Source organism: Gossypium arboreum, chromosome 6 (assembly GCF_025698485.1).
Source record: "Gossypium arboreum isolate Shixiya-1 chromosome 6, ASM2569848v2, whole genome shotgun sequence".
Taxonomy (NCBI): Eukaryota; Viridiplantae; Streptophyta; class Magnoliopsida; order Malvales; family Malvaceae; genus Gossypium; species Gossypium arboreum.
In genome coordinates, this window is record NC_069075.1 from 1,033,753 (window position 1) to 1,059,498 (window position 25,746).

The 25,746-nt window shown below is 30.0% G+C and overlaps 3 protein-coding genes and 1 pseudogene across 3 annotated transcripts; 3 read left to right on the forward strand and 1 right to left on the reverse strand.

Moving 5' to 3' along the window:
• The first annotated feature begins 1,642 nt into the window (after positions 1-1,642).
• LOC108457863 (probable starch synthase 4, chloroplastic/amyloplastic) lies at positions 1,643-10,539 on the forward strand. The gene is made up of 16 exons (XM_017757050.2): positions 1,643-2,193; positions 2,758-3,067; positions 3,595-3,676; positions 3,800-4,892; positions 4,972-5,023; positions 6,435-6,557; positions 6,630-6,705; positions 6,782-6,966; positions 7,047-7,241; positions 7,310-7,381; positions 7,997-8,206; positions 8,690-8,815; positions 9,478-9,627; positions 9,757-9,818; positions 9,896-9,971; positions 10,080-10,539. Exons 1-16 carry the CDS (start codon positions 2,027-2,029, stop codon positions 10,257-10,259), a joined length of 3,159 nt encoding a protein of 1,052 aa, XP_017612539.1. The 5' UTR covers positions 1,643-2,026; the 3' UTR covers positions 10,260-10,539.
• A 581-nt stretch (positions 10,540-11,120) lies between these two features.
• LOC108458760 (chlorophyll a-b binding protein 21, chloroplastic-like) lies at positions 11,121-12,576 on the reverse strand (annotated as a pseudogene).
• A 4,675-nt stretch (positions 12,577-17,251) lies between these two features.
• Positions 17,252-21,069, forward strand: LOC108459858 (glucan endo-1,3-beta-glucosidase-like). Its single transcript, XM_017759251.2, has 5 exons — positions 17,252-17,541; positions 17,639-17,665; positions 18,799-18,827; positions 19,885-20,119; positions 20,852-21,069. Exons 1-5 carry the CDS (start codon positions 17,436-17,438, stop codon positions 20,890-20,892), a joined length of 438 nt encoding a protein of 145 aa, XP_017614740.1. The 5' UTR covers positions 17,252-17,435; the 3' UTR covers positions 20,893-21,069.
• Positions 21,070-23,927: 2,858 nt separating this feature from the next.
• LOC108460063 (uncharacterized) lies at positions 23,928-24,554 on the forward strand. Its single transcript, XM_017759442.2, has one exon. The coding sequence runs from the start codon at positions 24,025-24,027 to the stop codon at positions 24,244-24,246; it is 222 nt and encodes a 73-aa protein (XP_017614931.1). The 5' UTR covers positions 23,928-24,024; the 3' UTR covers positions 24,247-24,554.
• The last annotated feature ends 1,192 nt before the right edge of the window (positions 24,555-25,746 follow it).

Consider the following 25,746-nt stretch of genomic DNA (forward strand, 5'->3'; position numbering starts at 1 on the left):
CGATCTAAAAAATGATTTAAACACGAAATATCTAAAAACTTAAAATTCATTAAAAAAAATTTAAACGAATAAAAAAACTTGAACTTATCCACGTGTCTACGTCAAAACAATCAAGATTAAGGGAAGTGAAAGTCTCAACACTTCAATCTTTGGTCAAATTTATTTTTAAACATCTATTCCTTGGTTTCCTCAAAACCCAATATTAAATTAATGTTTAAGTAATTATTTAAATCCCGTCATTTTCTCCTAAAAGTTCTTAAGCTTCTTATATGCCACGCAATTTTTTTTTAAATAATTAAGGGTAAATTACATTAATAGTCCCTTGTTATATTTTTAATTTTTTAATTATTTTAAAAAATTACAAAATAATCTCTTAGATATTCAATTTTATCTTTTGTATTACTTAATAATCTTAGATTTTTTGGTTGTATTATAGAACACCTCATAGTCCAATCGCAATCCAACATTGCAACCCAGAACTCGACCCGTAACAAACACCCTTACTATCTCACGAGATTAATATGGAATGCTCCACAATCTTGCGAGGTGTTATCGATAGGGGATCCCTCGCAACTTGTGCAAGGCGTGCTCTTGGTCTTATGAGGTGCGATATGCGACTACTTACATGTTATAGGAGAACTTGAGAGCACGCCTTGCAAGGTGTGATAGGTGACCACTTCTGATAATACTTAGATGTGAGCCCTGTCAGAAAGACACGTATAGGATATGCATCGAACCAGAAGGGTGAATGTGTCGTCCTGAGTTATATGCATGACATCTACCTAGCTTCTTAGGATATCACATAAAGAGAACCATGTCTTATAAATAAGGAATGATCGCTCTTAGCGGAGACAAAATAAAACTTCAATAGGGTGTTTTCATTTTATGTTAGCCAACTAGTAGAGGTGTTCATAGGCCGAGACAGATTGCGCTTACGCAAGATATTAACCTACTTTATGATTGTCCAAGCCCGACTCAAAATACGGGTTTAAAATTTTGCCCAAACTTACGCATATTTGCAAAAGATTAACCCAAGCCCATTTTAGGCACACCTATATTATTTTTTTAAATCTAAAAATATATATTTATATTGTATTATTTTAATATTTAATAATTTTATACATTTTTATATAGTCATCTTTACATTATTTTAATGTTTATATTAGAGTAATATTATATATTAGTATATATTTATTTCTTAACGTGTTCTAAATTATATAATATATAAAATTAACATAATATAAAATATTATAAATTAAAAACGGGTCGGACTCGGGCCTTGAACGTTCAAGTTCAAACTCACCCCATATTTTAAACAAGCTTAATTTTTTTGTCCAAGTCCATTTTTTGAACCTAATATTTTTACCAAAATCCTCTCAAAATTCAGGCGAATAGCCCGGCCCATGAATAGGTCTACTACGAAATGATGACTAAAAAGGATAAAATTAAATAATTAAATGATCATTTTATAACTTTTCATATATATAGGTGACTTGTTCTGAATTTACCCAATAATTAATTTTAATTTGCTCACGCTAAAATTTACCGTCCTAATACATCCACTTCATCACATCAAAAATCGGAAAACTAATTGTGGATATCCTCAATCCTCGTCCGTCGGATTCGGATTAGTGTCTAAAACAAACACACACAAAAAAAAAAAAAAAATCTTAGTTCATTTAATTTAATTTTATCATTAAATCTCAGATTTCAACGAGAAGACTCCACAGTCCACTCGTAATCTATAAATATTTATTCATTTCTTCTTCTTCTTTTTTATTTTTCAATTTTTTTTTATAATTATGAATTATGCTAAGCTTACAGTTCGAGAAATCTAACTTGACGTTGATCCAAAGTAAACGGTGATTCTTTTACTATATTTTACTCTCTTTTTTTGAATCCATGCTTTAAAAGTTCTTTTTGAATTCCTTCGAAAGCGTTTTTTTTTTCTTAGCATTTTCTCGCGTTTTCTGGCGGTTTTTCTTGCGTTTCAAACGAGCCAAAAAAAAAATTTGATGAAAAAACAATGGCTGCGAAGTGTTCGATTTGTTTTTTCAGCTATGGATTTAACGGTTTGAGTGAAGGTAATTATGGAAATGATGTTGATAGTTGGAAGAAGAACGTATCATTGTTTTTGCCTTCTCGTCGTCGTTTACTTCCTGTTTGTTGTAAAATACAGCGACGGAATCTCAGGTGCTCTTTTCTTTTTCTTCATAGCTTTCGAAAATGATCGATTTTATTTGTTTTTTTATTGGGGAGACGCTTTTTTTTTGGCTTTAATTTAGTTAAATTTAGATATTTCTTTGTTAGAATTTGATTTCGCAATGCATATTAATGGCGGATTAGTACTCTTTTAATATTTATGTGAATGTCGCAATATTTTTTTGTCTTAGAAGAAGCTTTTTTGGCCTTAATTCACTCAAACCTAGACATTCTTAGCTAAAATTTTGATTTTGCAATGCATATTAATGGCGGATCAGTGCTTAATATTTATGAGAATGTCGAATGGTTACTCTTTTTTATTTATTTAGATGGCAAGAAAGAAAGAAGGAAAGAAAGAAAAGTTTTTTTGTAATTATGTTAGTAAATGAGCTTGTAATAATTGACTGTGATAATTTGATATTTCATGAATAACTCAATGTCGATTTTACATCATATAAATATATTATCAATAACTTGAAAGAAGAATTTTTATATTTTGTGTTCCTACTGATATATGATCTAGTTGTTTTGATGCTTCTATTGATATATGTGCAGTTCATATAATAGAAGACAAGAGAAGAAGCCTCCTTTTGAACGGATTCGACCAAGTGCAAAGTTGCAGCCAAATAGCGATGATGAATTTGATCCTGAACATTCTGTCCCAAATAATGGAGATATGGAGCCTAGTGTTAATTGTGAAAAAACTTTTGAAGACGATGTTGACACTAGGGGAGATGCAGAGCATACTGATGAAAAGAATTCGGGTACTCAATCTGCCTCTGCCATTGAGACTAACAGAGATGTAAAGCATGCCGATGAGCAGATAACGGACAGCTCCGCACAGTCTGCTGTAGCAAAAGCTTCGGTACATTCATTTACCAAGTTCTGGTTTTCCCCCTTTCTTCCCTATATGCCATATAGATATTTCAATTTGATTTGTATATCTTTGTGAACATTTACCGGATGATGGTGAAGTGGGAAGAGTAGAAATACGTTTTCACTGCTTACTTTTTGTGTGTCTGATATTCTCGTAATTATGAGTCCTCAGTTGTAAACGGTAGAATCAAGTTACTATATGGAATAATTATATCTTTGTTGAAGTTTGTTAATTAGTATTTTTGTAAGCTTTTTGAATAGAAAATTGGCATTATGGATGTTTCTTTTGGCTTTTAAGATGCATCGTTTAATCTTACTGTTCAAGAAGTGGTTTGAATTCTTTGTTTGATTATCATGTTGTTTTGATAAATAATAATTTTCTTTTAGGCTAGATTTATGGACATATCAAGGCTTGGGAGAAACAATTATTTATTGAACTATTAGATAAACATGCTCATGCACTTTTACTGAAGGCTTAAATTTTAAATACTGATAATCCTTCTTTGCTTTTTGCAGGCCATAAACGGAGTTGGTGCAGAGCTGCTCTCAAGTGTTCAACCAGACAACCTGATAGGCATGATAAAAAATGCGGAGAGAAGTAGGATACATTGCTATTAGAGAATTCTTGTAGATATTTTTATATAGTACTCTTATTGGAATGCTAGTTTCTGTTAAGAGAGGTATATCAAATGTTTGTATACTAATGTTTCTAAATATGTAGATATCCTTCTTCTCAATCAAGCTCGGGTTCATGCACTAGAAGATCTTCATAAAATTCTCAGTGAGAAGGAGACATTGAAAGGTGAAATTAACAATTTGGAAAAAAGATTGGCTGAAGCTGATGCACAGATTAAATTTGCTTCTCAAGAAAAGGTGCATGCAGAACTATTAGAAGATCAGTTAGAGAATTTGCAAAATGAATTGATTAATAGGGGTGGTTCTGGAAAAAGTGAGCTTGAATTGTATGAGAATCGAAGCAAAATTTCCAATGAAGGGGCACTTTTGGCACATGATGGTCATGTTCATTCTCTTAGCAAGGAAGTTGATTCATTGAGGACAGAAAATCTTGCCCTAAAATATGATATCCAAGCGCTTAAATCAATGCTTAGCAATTTGAAGAACACTGATAAACGCATAGTAACACTGGAAAATGAAAGCTCTTTTCTAGAGTCCTCCATGAAGGAGTTGGAATCTAAACTGTCAGTTTCTCAGCAAGAGTCTTCAAATATTTCTACCCTAAAAACTGAATGCAAGGACCTATGGGCAAAGGTAGAAAATTTACAACTCTTGCTGGATAAGGCAACTAAACAGGCCGACCAAGCCATTTTAGTGTTACAGCAAAACCAGGATCTTCGGAAGAAGGTTGATAAATTGGAAGAATCTCTTGAAGCGGCTACTGTCTTTAAAGCCTCATCTGAGAAAACCCAACAATATAATGAACTTATGCAGCAAAAGATAAAACTACTAGAGGAGCGTCTTCAAAAGTCTGATCAAGAGATATATTCGTATGTTCAATTATATCAAGAATCTATAAAGGAATTTCGGGACACCCTTAATAGTTTGAAAGAAGAAAGCAAGAAAAGGGCATTGGACGAACCAGTTGATGATATGCCTTGGGAATTTTGGAGCTGTTTATTGCTTACTATTGATGGTTGGGTGCTTGAGAATAAAATATTGAACAGTGAGGCAGTGCCGTTGAGAGAAATGGTGTGGAAGAGGGATCGACGCATTTGTGATGCATATGTGATGTGCAAAGAAAAGACAGAGGATGAAGTTATATCTACATTTCTCCAGCTGATATCATCACAAGCTAGGTGCTTATTTAACCAGTCAATTTTACTACATTACTGCCATTTTTCCCCTTTTAAACTTTTCCATTTTGTTGATCTTTAGTCCAGGGTTGCATGTCATTCATATTGCTGCTGAGATGGCACCAGTTGCTAAGGTATGTGTTAGCCCTTTATATTTGCTGCTCTCTTGGCTAATTTTTAATGAATGAACATTATAAGAGGTCTATCCTTTTTAGTCTTTTTTTCAAGTTGGTGCTCTATCCCTGCTTGCATATTCCCTTTGAAAATTGTGTTCCTCTTCTTTGATTGACCATGTAGAAAAGGAAAACCACAGATGTAGTTTATTAGATTGTTAATTTCTTTCAAGGTGTTGTGCAACCATTTGATATTTTTGCGGTTCTGATGCCTTGCATTTTTTCTCTTTTAGTATAAGAACATATAAGTTAGAGGAACATCTTAACATTTTTCATTTCATGTTCTCTGTAATCTTTGTCTTGTTAGGTTTGCTGGCGAATGTTCTTATCCTGTCCTGTGTGGTTTTTCCATGTTCACCAGTGCTTTTTCCTATGGTTATACTTGCTGCTGTAATGATTGGTGTGCATTCCTAGTTATTATTCTAGTGGTTTCTTATTTAATCATAACAGACAGAATTGCACTATCTTCACTAAAGATTGCACTTTATAAAGCTCACAAAGAGTACTATTGTTCTTTCCTTTTGGAGCCCAAGTAGAAAGCACTAAATTAATGTCTAGGTTCATTTAAAGCTGTTCTTTATGGCTTGGGTTATTGTGGAAAGAATGAAAACAAGTGAGACCTTTTAAAATTCAAAGAAGCTGACATCTTTCATTTACAGGTTAATCTGTTTATTTCATATGAAACAAGTTTACGACTTTCCCTACTACAGATCAGTCCTCTTTAGCAGTTCTATTTGATCTCCTTGGCCTATTGTTTACCTAGATTAAACAAGCTTAAAGTTTCAATTTAATGTTCCATAGCTAGCTGAGAAGTTCAACCACAAGGATTTCAAGCACAGTAATTTTGTAGCTTTCACCTGTTGCCCTTATTACCAAGCAAACAAGCTTATTGGGAAGTATGCTGGAATTTTGCATATATACTATATATGGCTTCAATTTGCTTGAAAGTAGCTGATAGTGTTAACCATCAATGTCCATGTACCTTCCGCTGTAAGGAATGTTGATACTTTGGTGCTTGGGAATATATTTTTGTGGTCGTGTTTGGACCTGTGTGGCTGGATAGCTTGCTGTTTTATGTAATCAGGAATGTCTCAATGGTGATTTTATTTTATCTCTGCATTATCTTTTCCATTTTTTTTCCAATCCACCCTTTTGATTAGTGAATATTAAAATCTATTTTTCACAGTAATCACCAAAATTCTTATATTGAAAAATGGATATGCAATAATTGGTTTGTTATTTTTGTTTTTAAATTTTCTAGTATTATTCTTCTTGTGTATTTTTACATGTTTGTTTGGAGGATTAATTGTTCTTTTCTTTTTTGTTTTTATATATATATGTATGTATATTTAATTCAATTATTTTTTATCAGGTTGGTGGCTTGGGAGATGTTGTGACTGGTCTTGGTAAAGCATTACAGAAGAAAGGACACCTTGTGGAGATTGTTCTTCCAAAATATGATTGTATGCAATATGATCGTGTTCGTGACTTAAGGGTATGTTAGCATATTGGAGATTTGAGAAGCACTAAATATCTGTGTTTATGATGATTTTAATTTTTTGAACAGGTCTTAGATGCGACAGTATACTCGTATTTCGATGGCAAACTATTTCAAAATAAAGTTTGGACTGGTACTGTTGAAGGTGAGAATTTTTTTTCCTTTCCCTTCCACTTGCATGTTATTATCTTTGCGTTCTGAACGTGGAATTTAATTCACAGGTCTTCCTGTTTATTTTATCGAGCCACATCATCCCAGCAAGTTCTTTTGGAGGGGACAATATTATGGAGAGCAAGATGATTTCAAACGTTTTTCATTTTTCAGTCGTGCAGCACTTGAGTTGCTTCTTCAAGCTGGCAAGAAACCTGACATAATTCATTGCCATGATTGGCAGACAGCTTTTGTTGTATGACATTTAAACTCTTGTTTCTTTTGTCACCTGATTCATTTTTCCATATCACTGAAGCTTTTTTCTTACTATCTCAGGCACCACTTTACTGGGACTTGTATTTTCCAAAAGGTTTGAATTCAGCTCGAATATGTTTTACTTGCCACAATTTCGAGTACCAAGGGGCAGCACCTGCTTCAGAATTGGCATCATGCGGTTTGGATGTCCAGCAGCTAAACAGACCTGATAGAATGCAGGATAACTCGGCATATGATAGGGTCAATCCTATTAAGGTGCTGCAAATTTTTTTTTTTAATGTAAAGTTTCTTTCTATTCTTTTTCTAATTTCCCTTCTTTTCAGGGTGCAATTGTGTTCTCTAACATGGTAACAACAGTGTCACCGACTTATGCACAAGAGGTCCGAACTGCTGAGGTATGGATATTTTTGTAGCTTTCTTTCAAGGGTAAACGACATTCAAGGTTATTTAACTGTTAGTAACTTTACGTTCTGGCTACTAAACTTCAAAAAGTTACAAATTGGTCACTAAACTATTTGAAAGTTTTCATTTAAGTCACTGGCTTATAAAATCGCTGCTGTATGGCCTTCTTTGTTTGCACCACCTGCACCAATCGATAGCTCTCTTTCCCCTTCTCTTTTATATAGTTCAATTTTTTTCATGAAACAACCTGGAATGTTACGAATCTGTGAACTAAGATCCAAATAGCTTTCTTCTTCAATCTCCAAAATTAATCATCATATTGAATTGAATCTAAGGTATGTTTTGCTATTCGTCAATGGGTATTGATCCACCATACCGATCATTGAATCACTGTTTGGAGCTCGCTAGCCTGACTTTAAAAAAAAAAAACCTTAATACCAAGTTGATTTAAATAAAAACTTTCGGATAGTTCAGTGACTTAAATGAAAACTTTTGAATAGTTTAATGATCTTGAGTGTAGTTTACCCTTCTTTCAACAAGTTGGTTTGTTTTCTTAGTTGCGAGGTTTAACTAAAAATTATGCTCTTTTTCTTTCTATTTTTTTAAAGGGAGGAAAAGGCCTCCATTCTACACTTAATTTTCACTCAAAAAAGTTCATGGGGATCTTAAACGGGATCGATACTGATGCTTGGGATCCTGCCACCGATATTTTTCTCAAAGTGCAGTATACTGCTAACGATCTGCAAGGAAAAGCAGAAAATAAAGCTGCCATGAGAAGGCATCTAAGACTTTCTTCTGCTGATGATTCTCAGCCTCTGGTAATTTTATTTCTAAAATCCTTTTTTGTAAGATTTCAATGATATCCTAATTAGAACCTTCTATAGTTATGTTAAGTTGATTTGTGGAATACCATTTTTTTGCAGTAACTCGAATAAGATTATATGGTCAGGCTTTCCGCTGACAACTTTTTAAGAATTTAATTAATTTCGAGAACGACTGAAAAATAGATTAATCAATTTTGAGAATGAAACTGTAGTATGAAATGGCCTTTATATCCTCATCCAATAAGAACACTGTACTCCGACTGCCTATTAGGAGTTTATTGAGTTTTATTAACATACTGATATGTTTTTTATATCTTCTCTACACGAGCTTTTGAGTGTACACTATGAACCGGTTGTCACCTTTGGTTTTGATAACATGGCATCATCAAGTTCTTTTTTTCCCTCTCAACCAACTCGAATTTAATAACAATGTACTGTGTGAATTCTAACTATGGTCTTTTATTTATTATTGAATAGGTGGGCTGCATAACAAGATTGGTGCCACAAAAGGGTGTGCATCTAATTAGACATGCCATTTATCGAACGTTGGAGATGGGTGGTCAGTTTGTGCTTCTTGGTTCAAGTCCAGTTCCCCACATTCAGGTAAATCTCTACTGCTGTTCTATGTAAATGTAATGACTGGAAAGTAAATAAGGTTTTCGATTTCAAATCGAACAAATTAGTTTCGTTTTTTTTTTACCCTTCTGAAGGTTAAGGCTGCCATCTTATCCTTCTGCTCTATTAAATTTCCTTTAAACAGTTTTCGAAAAAGAGTTTCTTAGTGCATTTGTTGGTTGTACTCTTTGTTATTTGGGACTCGGGTGTGATCCTCAGAGGTCATATCTCCATATCCGTGTGTCAGACATGGGTACTTCATGAAAAATGAAGAGTCCGAGCAATATAGGTTGTACTTTTGTTATCATTGACCAATAGGGAAGGAAAATACTTTCTTTCCATCTTTTAAATTTTTTTAGAAGCTAAATGAGTCCTTGAAAAGAAAAACCAGCAAACAATTCATGCAACTCCATTACCGTTATATCGAAACTGGAACGAAATCTGTTAATCATATGAATACTGCATAGAGAAAGCACTAAGAGCAGTAAAACCTCCATTTAGGCTTCATTTTATGCATCGAACAACAATGGTTGACCTCCGAAGTAGTTCTTTCATTTTAAGTTCATTTCTTTTCCCGTTCCATATTTCTATGTTTGAAACCGTTAGTAGAGTGAGATCCTTTATGTATTTTATATTTGATTCTTTTGCAGAGGGAGTTCGAAGGTATCGCAAACCAATTTCAAGATCATGAACACATCCGGTTAATATTAAAATATGACGAGTCTCTTTCTCGTTACATTTATGCAGCATCTGACATGTTCATAATTCCATCTATTTTCGAGCCTTGTGGCCTTACACAGGTATGATCCAACCTTCAGCTTTAGTAATCTTTGTTTGAATGAGAAACTAAACCGAACCGTTAAATGGAAATTCATATAAAACATCAGAGCCTCTGTTTAAAGTTTCCCATTTTTTTGTTCTCATACCAGATGATAGCAATGAGATATGGTTCCGTTCCAATTGTAAGAAAAACTGGTGGTCTAAATGACAGGTGAACTGCATTTCTTAACACGTATGGTACTTGTCTAAAAAGTTGTGCGCTTATTCTTTTATAATTTTCTTCTGTAGCGTTTTCGATGTTGACGACGACACAATACCTTACCAATATCGAAACGGTTTTACGTTTACAACTCCTGATGAACAGGTAATTTTAGTTACAGAATTGTTGAAATATAATTAACCACAATTCCAAGTTTGTTTCATTTTCCAATATCACTAATTTTTCTCTCATACTCCGGCACAAACCTGACAGGGACTAAACGGTGCATTAGATCGTGCATTTAATCTCTACAACAATGACAGCGAGACTTGGCAACAACTTGTCCGAAAGGACATGAACATAGATTTCAGCTGGCGTTCTTCAGCATCACAATACGAGGAGCTTTACGCGAAATCCGTCGCCAGAGCAAGGGCAGCCACAAGTCGCACGTAAGGTTCAGTCCCAAACTCTTTCTTTTTGTTCGAGCAAAGCCAAATATCCATAGATCCCGATAACAAGTGAGTTCATCCATATATATATTTTTACTGCTAACAGTTGATTTTTTTTACATTGTAATATCAATTCACACCATTCATGTTGTTGATAAGAAAAAAAAGCCTTTAGGTAATTTATATAATATAATCAGTGTAACATTTTGTGTTAATTCTCTAATACTATATACATTATAGATGGTTGAGAAAATATATTAGGGAATCTAACCCTTTAATTAAAATTTTCAGTTAATTATTCTTTTATCAGTTTATTTTGGTCAATTTTTGTTGTAATTTTTATGTTTAAATTTGGGATTTAATTGATTTAGCAAAAATCGTTTAGTTCGATTTGATTGATAATTTTTAGTCAAGTTGATTATAATGATTAATTTGGTTTTATAGGTGGTTAAAATAGATCATGTTTATTGGTTATCAATTATTAATTTGGTTAAAATAGATTATGTCTATGATATATAGAATTTTAATCAAAACTCAAACTATCTCCTATTTGTGTTTTATTTATTATACTTGGAAGTAAAGCTTGTTAAACTAATTTTAATATTTTTATTTTTTTATAAATTTTAATATTTGTTGAATCAAAGTTGGAAGGAAAAAAATTCGAAAGTTAATTTAATCAATCAATATCAACTTATTAAGTCTATTTGGTTAGGTTGTTAAGACATAAGTTGGCTAATTAGTTAAAATATAGGCTTGATTAATCAATCCGATTTTAACTGAATAGATCGTGTAAACTGATCAAGTGATGGAAGGGATTGTTATATTTTGGATTGTAAAATTTATGTCAATTAAGACTTAAAAGTAATTGATCCTTCAAATTCATATTTTAAATTTTCCATTGATTTGTATCATATTTTACATCACTAACCAACAAAGACTACATAAGAAGATATAAAACCACCTCTTTGTTTTCTTTAACCTCACTTTCCGGGAAGAAAGTTGGTGACATAGGCCCAAGCACTGTTGTCTGCAGGGTCAGCCAAGTTCCCTAACAATCGGTTCCTTCCGGTCAGGATTGCTTAAACGAAGAATCTGAACATCGCAAACATAGCCAATCTCCCGTTCTTAATCTCTTTCACCTTAAGTTCAGCGAATGCCCCCGAGTCATTTGCAAGAACTAATGGGTCAAAATTACTACCAGGGTATAACGGGTCAGTTACTTCATCGAGCGGTCCACCAACAATGCGGTAACCCTTGACAGTACCCATTTAGATAACTTGGCAAGCCCCAATGGCTAAGATGCTTTGAGCGTGGATCAAGTTTGGGTTACCCAAATAGTCAAAGCCACCTTCGCTTAAGATTTGGGAACCAATTTTGAGCCACACGGCTTCCGTTTCCTGCTAGGAGCTCGGGGAATATGCACCCCAAAGCTCGTAACATCGCCCATTGTGAATGGATGATTTCCAGCTCACGGTTTCTAGCAAAGGTCTCTGGGTCATCCGCCCAATTGTGTCCCAACCGTAATCTCCAGGGAACGCTCTTGTCAAGTAAAACGGTAGTTTACTAGAGAGTAGACTAGATCTGATCATGGGTCAAGTTATTCGTTTATATTTTAAAATTTATTTGAAAAATAGATTTGGATAAAAAATAAAGCTCGTTTTTCAAATGGGTTGGCACTGAATACGATTTTTTTGGCTCGGACCTAGCCTAATTCTGTTTGAAATTTTTTTTGTTGTTTTGTTGTCATTTTATTAGCATATTGTTACTATATTATTGTTATTGTTTGGATATTGTATGATTTTTATTTTATTGTTAATTTTGCTACTATTTTAGAGATATTTGCTCGATAAGTTACAACTATCTTAGTGTTATTTAAGTATAAAACTTTTGTTTAATGTATTTTCAATTTGTTAACAAACATTTATTTTAATATTTTTAATGTGTTTGATGCATTATATTTTTAAATTTATTTTTATAAAAATATAAAAATTTAATACAAACAAGTCAAATCGAGCTCAAGTTTAATAATTTTTTATTTAGACCAAACTCAAACTTAAAAAACAGACCTCAAATTTAATATCAATTTGGATCAACTTAACCTATGATTAGATCAAATCTAGAGTGAATCTAAGTACTAAACCCTGTCCAATTCATACCACGAGCTGCAACAGGCAACTGGCTTAGTGGTTTTTCTCATGGAGACACAACCACTGACATTGATCCCGAGAGTGGACGGAGAGAACTTCATGGCTTTTCTGGCTAAGGACAGGGAAGAAAGTGCCATGGTGGCCATGGTTGTTGTTGTTATTGTTATATATATTTATATAAAATTGAATGTTCGATTGTGGTGTTTATATAGATTTTTGTGAAAAGGGTACTTTTTATCTTACAAATATCGATAGGTGAAATCTTATTGGTTGGTTATCATTTTAGAAATTTTATTTTCAATGCCCACGTGGCATCCTTAGAGACCATTTATGCATTATACTTTTGGTATTTTTCTGGGGGAAATTTCTTGATAATTAAAAAATGAAAAATCTCAAGCTTATTTTAAATGCTGTTTATTACACCAATGAAATTATGCCACGTGTGAGTATCTGGTAGCCCAATCAATATCTACTTATAACAGATAACCTTTTCTTTCTCTTTGGCATAATGCCAAATTTAGCCATTCATGCTTACATTTTTTTCAATTTCACCATTATTCTTATTTTATCTAAATTTATCTCTAAACCTATAAAAAGGAGTCGAATTTAACTATTAATCTTTAAAAAATTCTAATTGATAATTTTTAATGGAAATACTAATTAAAATGTTAAAATTTCAAAACATGATTATCTGCATAGCAATTCATATGCATTGTATTTTTTTTAATATTTTTGAAAATTTTAAATTATTTATTGACATGATAGATAAGACAAAGATGATATATCATCATAAAGTGCACGTGGACTACCACACAGGTTGCAACCCGAACATCGTTGAAAGAATTAATATTTTAACCAACATTTTCGTTAAAGAAAGAGATTTGACTCTTTTTAAAAGGTCATATTTAACTTAAAAAAATTGAATATGACCAAATTGACAACAAATATAAATGTTAAGGAAAAATTTATTATTATCCCTTTTAAAAATATATTTTGAAAGAGAATTTAGTCAAATTTTACTATTAATTTTTTCACTGTATGAAAGTTACGGATTTAATTTTCTAATCTAATTTAGTTAATTTTAGTCATCGTACTTCTTGGATTTAAAATTTCAATTATAATCCACAAAAGGTAATTATTATATTAATTAAATTTAATTACACTATTTTTTTAAAACCATATATAATGAACATATTATCACATTGCCCGTGACAAATTCTAATATATATAACAATGATTGAATCTAAATAAGCCTTTAACTTATTTCGATTACATATGGCAACGAGGAGGGGTAGTTTTTTGTTTGCCCTAATCTTGCTCTAAACTCGATTTGATTTGATTTTTAAAAATCATCCTCGACCTTGACCCAACCCAACAATAACTTTCTTGATCCCACCCCATCCTACCTCAAAATTTTAGATAATATTTTACAAAATATTAATTTTTTAAAAATTAAACCAAATATATATTATAAAATTACGAAATTACAACAAAATATATAAAATTATAATTTAAATATATGGTACAAACTCTTATAAAATAATGAAATTATAATTTAAAAAACATAAAACATAGTTATAAGATTATTTTTTTTTTGTAAAATGGATCCATTATAAAATTAAAAAAGAGGGGTATTTTTTGTAAAATAGGATCAAATAGATTTTCTTAATCTCGATCGGACTTGACCTCGAAACTTTTAATTAAAAATTTGAATCACCTCGGCTCGAAACTCAAATTTTTTAAGACAAAAAATAATGCATGCATTTTAAGTGGGTACATAAACATGAACATTGAACATATTACCTAACCCATTCAATTTGTTGGCAAATGATTTTGTATAGTTACACAATTTTATTTATTTATTTATTTAATGCTATTAAGAGGATTAAAATGCTTTAAAAACCAACTTTGGGGACTAAAAAAAAACTATAAACATTCAAAAGCTCTGTTATAAAAATCAAAACTTTGTTTTCTCTTACAAATATTATTCCACTTTGCACCAAAATGGCTAAACCAGCTGGTTCCACTCCCATTTTCTCCCTCTTTGTTATGTTTTCTTTGTTGTACTCAGGTAAGTTTTGCTGATTCTTTTTACATTTTAATATTGGTTAAAATATGCCGTAAGTCCCTGTATTCTTCATAAATTTTAAATTTAGTTTTAGTACTTTTATTTTCAGAAATTTAGTCTCTCTATTTTTAGATTTCATAATTTATATCCAATTATTAACATTGTTAAATTTGGAATAAAAAAATACTCACTTGATAGCAATGTAACTAAAAAATGACTTTGTAATAAACCCGAATTTAATAAAATAATCTTAGCAATTGGACCTAAATTTTAAAATTTGAAAAGTGGAGGGACTAAATTCCTAAAAATAAAAGTACATGGACTAAATTTTAAATTTACAAAGAGTATAATGATTTATGACATATTTGAATATTTAGTATTTCTATTTTTGTTTATATGCTTTTATTATTCTCGATAATTTCGAACACAATTAAACAAAAAACACGAACCTAATACATAACAAAGGGTGTCATAACTTGTGTTTCGATGCTTAAACCAATAAAGAATGTTAAGCATATAATAATGGAAAAGCGAACTTTTTTGCCCTTCAACTTTATAAAAAAAGTTATTTTAATCCTTCGTTTAATTTTTTTTTCTTTTAGTTTTTAAACTTGCAATATTTTTTTGTCAAATCATCCCAAAATGGATGAAAAATTTAACGTCTGTTAACTTTGCTAACGTGGATGACATGTCAATGTTTAATTAATTTTTAAAAATTTTTAAAATATTTTTTTTTGTAATTTTAATAATTTTTAATTTTCAAAAACAATTTTTATATATTTGAAATTTTAAATTTTTAAAAAAATTAATTAAATACTTACGTGTCATCCACGTGGCAATTCACGTGTATGCCACATCAACAAAGTGAAAAAAGGTTAATTTTTAATCCATTTTGGGTGATTTGACAACAAAAAAGACAAGTTTAAGAATAAAAAGGTAAAAATTTAATTGGAGGACTACAAACTTTTTTTATAAAATTGGAGGGCCAAATAAAGAATTATACCTATAATAATATAGTAAGAAAGAAGATATAAGAGAAATTTAAAGATTTTAGGCTTACCTCGTACCTTGTAGCTAAAAGAAATGATAAAATTGTAATTTAATTTCTCCAAAAATCGTAAAGTTATAAGTTAATATAGTGATAAATTTATATTTTACACTTTTCAAAAAAAAGTCTAATTCTGTCCTCGAAGGTATGACCACCATGTCCAAGAGGTAGGGTTTTTTAGGGTTAACACATTTAAAATGTTAACCCTATATGATATAACAATATTTATATTTAATATGTTAACACATTTAATAATTTATGTTGTGCTTATATTTATACGACTGACACGATACGTGACACATGTATATACATTGCAGGTTCGGCATAGTTTTTATATATTTCACTTGTGACCCAAAATTTTTTTAAATTAAACTTCAGTTTGATCTGATCCATGTGCACTTTTATTTATGCAGGAAGTTCACAAACGACACCTAATGAACAGGTAACTAATTCAATCTAATACATTTACTTCAACATTTTAGTTAGATTTTACTTAAAACGTCATTAGTTCTTGTATTTTAATAAAATGCGAGATTTAATTATCGTATCTTTACACATAAAAAAAGGTTAAAATCCTCTTGCTATTTTTTTTATTAGTTAAAAATTCAAATCTAATTATTATTATTTTTAAAATTTACAGTCAAAATTTACCAATTTGGCATGTATATTCTATATCAATCATGCTCCAAGTCATATGAGAATAGTCAAATCAACTTATCAAGTTGGTAAATTTTGACACAAAAAATACTAACAATACTAATGGTTGGGTTATGATTTTTTAAATCGAAAAAGCCAAAAGACTTAATGTTTAACTTTTTAAGTACGAGTCTAAGACTTAGTCTAAGACTTTTTAACTACACTATATGTAAGTGTCAATCTAAAGGGACCCCAAATCTCAAAAAAATTACCAAAGTACAAGAATTGATTACATATTTTAAGGTGAAAATATTCGCTAAGTCTCTCTATTATTAGGACTAAATCAAATTAGTCCTCATACAATTAAATAGATCAATTTAGTCCATGTACTGTTAAAAAGAATCCAATAATTTCAACAGAGTTAGCCTTTACTATTTATTTTAAAAATTACATGACAATCGGTTTTTTTTTCAATTTGCTATTGACTCTAAACAAAATATTTCATTTTGTAAAATCATAAAAGCTTTCAAAATATTAACTCCATAAATCACGAAATAAAATTCTTTTTAAACAATAAATATTAACTCTGTTGAAATTAAGGCTTATTTGATTATTTTTAACAGAACAAAAACGGCTAACCCATGCCAATTTTAGCCCCGCCCATATTAATTTTAGATTTTTTAAAAATATCTATATTATTTTAAATTTAATATTTAATATTTTATATAATTCTTTTCATTTATTAAAATTTTATATATAGGTATTTTAATATTTTTAAAGTTTACATTATAGTATTATATATTATGATAGATTTAGTTTTTATGTGTTATAAATTATATAATATATAAAACATAATATAATATATTATAAAATTAGAAAACGGGTAGGGTCAAGCTTAGGCTTTAAATGTTTGAGTCCAAGCCCGACCCATATTTTAAACGGGCCTAGTTTTTTCGCTCAAACTCAATTTTTCGGGCCTAATATTTTCACCTAAACCTCTCAAATTTGGGGCAGATAGCTCGACTCATGAACAGTTGGACTAATTTGATCTGATCCCTATAATAAAGGGACCTATCAGATACTTTCACCCCTATATTAACCTACTTAAAAACTTCATTTTTTTATTTATCACAGTCCCATGATTATTTGCAGAAAACTTGGTGCATTGCAAATCCATTAGCTAGCAATTCGGCACTGGCTGCCAACATTGAATACATTTGCAGTCAATTAGATTGTGGCTCTATAAACCCTAAGGGTCCTTGCTTTGAACCAAATTCTCGAATGCACCATGCTTCGTTTGCTATGAATTTGTATTATCAAGCCAATGGCAGGCACCTTGCTGATTGTAATTTTATAAACTCGGGTTTGGTTTCGTTGATTGATCCAAGTAAGTGTGCCATTCCCAGTACTTAATTAGAGTGTCTGTTACCTGTTTGTTTAAATGCCTAAGTGAATTTATGGTTCTTTGTTTTATGTTTTTACAGGTTACGGTAACTGCAGTTTTCATAGTGGTATGTTACTTATTATTAGCTTCCATTTTTACTAATTTTTGTGATCCTATTTGGTATTGTGTTTAACACTTATATCTGATTAGTGGCGAATCTTGGTGACAAATTAGGGATCTAATTAAAATTTTAAAAAAATTTACAGATTTAATGAGAGTTTTCAAAAAATTAGGAGGTTAATTATTATTATTTTTTTAAATTAGGGGCTTAATGAGAACTTTTAAAAATTTTGGGATCAAGGCCCTCCTTGACTCCCATCACAATTTACCTTTGCTAAACATTGACATGTTAGTTCTATCTCAGTTTCGAAAATCTAATCTGACTAATTCAAATTTGAACCCGTACTAATTTGATTATCAGTAAAAGGTCAACAATTGAACCCACCTAACTTGAATCCTAAAATGACTCAAACTCGGCATGACTTAAACCAAAGATGAGTTGAAGGGCAAACCCGATCCAAAACTAATCCTCCCACCCATTTGACAAATCTAGTCCAATGTAAATTTGAATAAGGGTACAAGAGTATAATCTTTTTAGGGTTAACTCCACCATTAGTCACTAAATTATGGGTAAGTTTTCATTTTGATCATTGAACTATTTAAAAGATTTCATTTAAGTCACTAAACCATTTAAAAGTTTTTATTTAAGTCATTGGGCCATTAAGTTTTTTGGAAAAAAAGTTCTGCTAGTGAGCTCCAAGCGACGATTAGTACTGTGGATTAGTATCCATGTTTGAGTAGAAAAACATACTTTAAATTCAAGTCAATCTGATGGCCAGTGTCGGGGATTAGAGAAAAAAGCTGTTTGAATTTTGATTTGCAGATCTATAACATCTAAAGTTATTTCATGAAAACAAAATTGAACTAAGATGGGAAAAGAGAGTTTCCGATTGGTGCATGCAATGGAAACAGGGAAAACCATATAACATCGATTTTAATAGTCCAAAAACTTAAATGAAATTAAGTTACCAAAATGAAAACTTACCAATAATTTACTAACGAAAAGTGTAATTTACCCATCTTTTTAATACATGAAAATTTTTTCGAATCAAACATACTCATATACGACACTAATCCCCAATTTTATTTACTACAATTAATCTGCTTAATCTAAGATTGTGTTGGTAAACCCTTTTACAGGTGGAGGTCTAGCAGACGAAGAACCATCGGTAATGTTATAAAAGAAAGTTTCAAGGGTTAATATAACTTTTAGTTTTTGAATATAATAATTAGGTCCATTTTAATAAATATAATATCTAAATTTGGTAATTTAGTTTATTTAGATCGTGAACTTGAATTCTGTCCCTATTTGATGACATGATATAATCTCAAAGTATCACATCATTGCCTGAAATTTTTAAATATATTTTTTTAAAAGTTTTAAATAGTGACGTGGCATAATATTAGAGTATCACGTTATTAGACTTTTATATTTATCAAGTTTGAAGAACAAAATAGACTTAATTACTAAGTTCAAGTACCAAAGAGAAAAAAAAAATACAGGTACCAAAGTGGACTAAATGTTATAGGCATAATAATAAATTTAGCCCTTAATATTTATATCTTTTGTCAATTTAGAGTTAAATTTGCCCCTTAATCTTTTAAAAACATTAATTTTTTAAGGCGTGGCAACCCATGTGGTATCTACATGTATTTCATGTTGACATAACACTATTTGTTTTATATGTCACGTCAATAAATAATTTAAAATTATAAAATATTCAAAAAATAAAAATACAAATTTCATAAAATTTAAAAATAACATAAAATACACATGAATTGTCATGCAATTACCATGTTTAAAAATATAATGTCTTAGCCAATATTTTCATTAAAAAATAATTCAACCCTTTTTGAAAGATTAATTTTCACATTTGACTCTTTTTAAAAAGGTTAAGGGTTAAATTTAATTAAAAAAATAAATAAAGTCCAAATTAACAAAAAATATGTAAACATTAAATGTTAAATTTACAATTATGTCCCCATCCCACAAAGTACTCTCATTTCTCGAACCATGTCGAGTTCACAATCCGGTATTATTTTCTTTGGATATCTCCAATACATCGAGGCTCGAGAAGAATCAATAATTGGGTATCCAAAAAAGACAATACTAAATCATTAGCGCAATTTTACGTGATTTGTGCGGGGAAAATGAGAGTACTCGGTAGGTGGATGGGTCATATAAACTCGGGATCTAATGGTGTGCTAATGGGGGAGGGGGTGTAGGAAACTTGGTGTGTGGCAAAGCCAGGAACAAGTGATGAGCTACTACAGCTGAACATAAACTTTGCCTGTAACCTGGTGGATTGCAACGCCACTCATTCCGGCGGCGTTTGCTATTATCCCGCAACACTCATTAACCATGCATCGTACGCCATGAATCTTTATTACCAGATCACCGGGCGGAAGAAATCGAACTGTAATTTCAGGGAAACCAGCCTGATTGTCTCAAGTGATCCAAGTAAATTATATTACCCTGTTTTAGCTGCTTTATTTGAATATATATATACATATATATATATATACTTACTTTTTTAGAGAAGGTAGATTTTTTCGGAGAAGTCTTCATGTTGTCTGTTTGGAGTCAATGAACCATAGGGGAGAAGTTAGGAATTTTTGTTTAGGAGAGTTAAAATAAAATTATAAAATTTTTAGGGTCAAAGCTATAAATACTTATATTGGAGGGGGCAAATTTTGAATTTTTCCCTTTAACTAAAGGCTTAAAATGCTTAAAATTATTATTTTACTTATTGGAGGATCTTATATAGCAATTCTACCATTTGACAAAGGGAGACCAAGGTCATTTCTTGCTCCCCTCTGCTCAACAGGTTTGTATTGTCCTAAGTCGAGTTTGGATTTTCTCTCCCGACTTTGTGAATAGCTTGAGTGCCTGAAGAGACCACTTAAAGCACGTGTTCATAAAACGAGAACACCTAATCAGAATGAACTATATATAACACATAGACATCTATCCAGAAAATGGTGACTATTTGGTAGGGTTTGAACCCCAAACTTAAAATGTATAAGTAATCTTTAAGGAAAAAGGGTACCACTTGATTTAGTAATATCAACCTGTTAACGGGTATGTCAATTCCAAACGGACGATGCTTCAAAGACTTTTTCAAAAGAAGTTGATCCATATATAACCTCGTTTTGAGATTGGATTTTTGAGGGTTTTTTTTTTTTTTTGCAGGTTATGGGAACTGTTCCTACCCTTGTTTCACAGTGCAGTGAAAAAAAAAAAAACACTACAATGGAGTTTCTTAATGTTTGTCGGAAGATTTCATGTTCTTTCGGTTATCTGTTTGAATTTCCCAAAGCAAATTTGGGTTTTAACTTCATATTCTGGTGTTGTTTCCTTTTCACTCTCTAGTTTCTATAACTTATCTAATGGTTTATTGGACTTAGAAATTTTCTTTCTATTTTCCATTTTGATATTGTTATGGTGTTTGTTATTAACGATCCGTTACCCAATCATGGTCGACTCGATCCTCTTTACTTTAGTACCCAAATGGTACAATTTGCTCTAATGAGTTCGCATCATCATACAAGCGAACTTATACTTAAAGGGTTTGTTGACCTTAGAATAAAATACGTCACATCCAGAGACAATGTCTCATAAATGAAAAAATTGATCTCTATGAAGGATAGGCTCACAAAAATAATAGACTAGATGATGACATATCATATATATTATAAATTTCATTACGCACGTATTTGTGTGGAAGTTATGTATTTAGAACACAGAAGTTAATTTAAAATAACATACAATAAATAATAAAATGTGTGATTTAGAACTAATTAATTAATAATAATACATGAAATATGTACGATATTAAAATAAAAAAATGATTAAATTGTGAGTAAAATGAAATTTAAACACGTAAACACATCTTATTAAAAATATTAAATGCACTACAATTATTTATCGTGATGTTGTCATTAATCTTGAGTTAGTATCGAGTTGACTTGTGGCACCGACTCAACCAACAACATTATCGATATATACAATTGATGTAGATAATAAAATATGCATAATATAATTAAAATGTACATATTGTATTGAAATTAAACTTTGATTCAGTGATGAAGTTAACACTTTATTGATGTGAATAACACATGTTCAAATCCAATCAAATGCATTTTTATTGGTTTTTTTAAATGACTAAAATACCATTGAATAATATAATTTATTTTAATTACGGAAAGGCATTTTCATATTTTTCCTGACCGAGTCGACGCTTGGTTGACTCAGAACTCCAACATAGATAAGGGCTTAAATAATATATATATACTAGTATCATGAGTCAACCAGAAATTATTAATAATTCGCATTATATATATTTTAATACATTCGTATATTTAATTTTTTTTTCATTTTGAATATAGAAAAAAAGTTGTATATGAGAAATTTTTTTTAGAGATACCTCGATATCCATATGCGTCGAGTTCTTTAATGAATATTGAATGGTAACATATTCAATGTAATCCTCATCTTCTCAATTGGGGCTATCAAATTTCGAACATTACAAAAATGTTAACGATTTCAACAGATCTTAATAACAAAGAATTCAACAAAATTAATATTAATTTATTACAACGGCAAGCAAAAAGAACAACACAACTTTCTTATAATACACATCTAATATATTCAACAATTGTAACAACAATAATAACATCGCTATAGAAACATATACAAATTTAGTATAGTAATTGGTAAATACATTAATAACATAATATCGGTAAAAAAAAAAAAAAAACTAATGACAAATTTCATAACACTACTTATGGTAAAAAAACACACACACACACATGCTAAAATGGCCTATAAAGATAGCATGACCTTGACATCTATAAATATCGAGTTCTTTTTATAACAAAAAGGCCTAAACTTGACACCCACAAAATCGAGGTCTTACTATATTAAGTCAAATCCATCCGTACGGTAACAATAAAGTACAGGTTTCTTTAAGGGAATCTTGAAAAGTATTTAAAATAATCTCGATATCTATAGGTGTCAAGGTGATGTCATTTTATCAAAAAATGATTAAACAACAGACTGTACATGTTAATATGTAATATCCGTTAGAGAACTTGATATTTATGGGTATTGAAGTACCCTAAAAAAACTTATTATTAAAACTCATTTCTCCATATACATATTTCGATAATTTTTTGTTATATTCAAATAAAAATTCATATATTTATATTGTGTTCACATTAATTTTTTTACATAAATATTTTGATACCTATTTTTTTTATATATTTTAGGCCAATGTGAATTTTTCTATATAAAAATAAATAAATTGGAGAATATTTATGGTAAAAAAGAGAGGAAAAAGGTAAAGAAAAGAAAGAAAAACATTATTCCCAAATCTTTGCAAATTATATATATATTTAAACCCACCAAGTAACGGGGAATCTAGAAAATTAGGTTTAAAAAAAAAGGGCTTTATTCCCATGGGATAATAATTAATAAGTCCCTAAGGTTTTACAATTTAGCCCCAATCACAATTCACAAAACAAGTGATTGATTTGTTTATTAATTGATTAACATCAATTACCATCAAAGTTAATTGACATAAACCTAATTTAAATAATTAATCTCCACTTTTAATAAAAGTGATCCCTTTGTTTAAGGTGGAAAAATGGTGTCCATTCATTTTAGGTTAAAAATATGCTATTAAAATTTCTACTTTTATAAAATTTAAAATTTAGTACACAACAATGAATAATATTATAGTTTTTTATATAAAATATTTAAATAAAATAAAAATTAAATAAAATATCTAATAGGTTATATTAAACCTTTACCATTCCATCTATACTTTAATCGATTATTATAAATTTTTTTTTCACTCACGTCGTGAGTATGAAATAATCTGATTAATTTTGTCTTTAATGTTTACATTTTTGGACAGAAAAATTACCAAACTATAAAAATTTTAGTTGCATTGACGTGTTAGCTTGTATGACAATTTATATGTATTTTAATCTGAAGTGTATAATTATTTTTAAATTTTTATGAATATATACACTAATTGCCACGTAGGCTAGAGTATCAAAGCCATTAAAATTTTAATATTTCAGTCAAAAGTAATTTGATTAAACTTTGAAGGTAGAATTAAAGCTAAAATAATAAAAAGGTAAATATTAGGGCTAAATTTAAAATTATACCTTTTTTATTAAATTCTTATTCATCTAAACGCGGTTTAGTTGTTCGTCTAGAATTTATAAAGCTACAACGCCATCTGCATATATATATATATATAGATAAACCGCCTCTTAATCCCTCTTCTTCTTCAACCAAAGTTTTTTTTTTTAAAAAAATCCCACAAAATATTTTGAAAAAAAAGAAAAACCATAATGGGAAGAACAAAGATATGGGCAATATTCAAAAGGCTACTCAAGAAAGAATCATGGAGGTGGAAGTACGTTTTAGGGTCAGCTTTCAAGTGGAAGAGACTAAACATTCATCACTTTTCTTTCCTTGACGATTTGCTTTTCAAAATTGCTTCCATCTTCGAAGCGATTTTCTTGGTTTCTACTCTCTGTTTCTTCTATCTTTGTTGTGGATGTCAAATTTGATAGATTCTGTATGTACATGTATCTATATCTGGGTTCTTTTTTGGCATTTTCTTTTGGGTTCAGATCTGGGTTTTGAGAGAAAAGTGATTTCATGGAGACGAAATTAGGGTTTTGTAGCCATTGTTAAAGCTTGTTTTAGAACTTGTTTGAAAGGTGGTGGGAAACTGGAAATATAGGGAAGAAAGATAACTTATTTGGTAATTTTTCAGTCTTTATTTGGGGAAGTTTTATTTAGGTTGAATTGTGTTTTAAGTTCTTTTACTCTTTGTAGTTTTGTAATTTAATCCTTTTCTTTTTGTTGTTGAGAAGTTAAATTCAATTGTTAATATCGTTAAAATTATTTTAAAATAAAAATATTATAATAAACCGGATTTAATGAAAGAATTTTAAAATATATTTTTTAAAAGCTGAATTTATGAATTTAGTAGAATAATTTCATTGATAACAACAATTAGAATTTGTTCTTTTAAAAAATCAATTCAACTTACATTTTACATGCATAAATAAAGGAGTAAGATTTAAAAATAAATGTAAAAGGACTATATTTTAAATAAATAAAAATCCAGAGGCTGGAGCATATTCTACCTTTTATTTAAAGTTAATACATGAGTTTCTTGATGTATTCTTTCCTTATATTAATTTCCTCCCCCAAAAAAAAAAAAGAGTTGGCATGTGCCTTGCCGACAAAAAGGAAAATTGCATTCTCTAAGATATATAAATTTATAAGATAATATATAGTAAAATTGTAATTTAATTTTAATAAAATATTACAAAATATCAACAAATATAATGGTAAAATTACATTTTAATTCTTATAAAATATATAATTTAAATTTTCCACTTCGTCTTAAAAAAAGAGTACATATTGCAACGAATTTTGATATTAAGTTCTGGGGTTTAAATAAAATTTTTAAAAGTTTTTGAAGGATTTAATTAGAATTTTTTTTAATTTTGGTAAGTTTAATTTTTTAAATAAAATTGGAAGCTTATGAGCATTTACAAAAAAAAAAAGCTTAATAATAATTTAAAAATATTTTGAGGGACTGATGTTGCTTCATTTTGTAATTTAGAAATTCTTGATCGAGGTTACTGATTAATTGCATAAGATCTCCTTAATTTATGGTTAATTCCATAAGATCTCTTTAATTTATAATTTAGAAATTCTTACTGATATTTAAGAAAATATAATAATTATTTAATTCAGATAATAATAATAATAATAATATATAAATATAATACAAAGATTATATAAAATTTAGTTTCCTCTTATATTTTATTAATTGAATATTTTATTTCGATATAATTTCAACTATATTTTTTATATAATTCCACACATAACTTGTATATAGTGGGACTCGAATTGGGTAATTTTCATACACTTCTAGGTGTAAAATGATATTTTATATATAAATTTTACATTTTAAAAATAATATTTCATATAAAAAATGCTTTTGAATTATATTAAATAAAATGTAAACAAAAAAAAATGGAAGAAGAAAA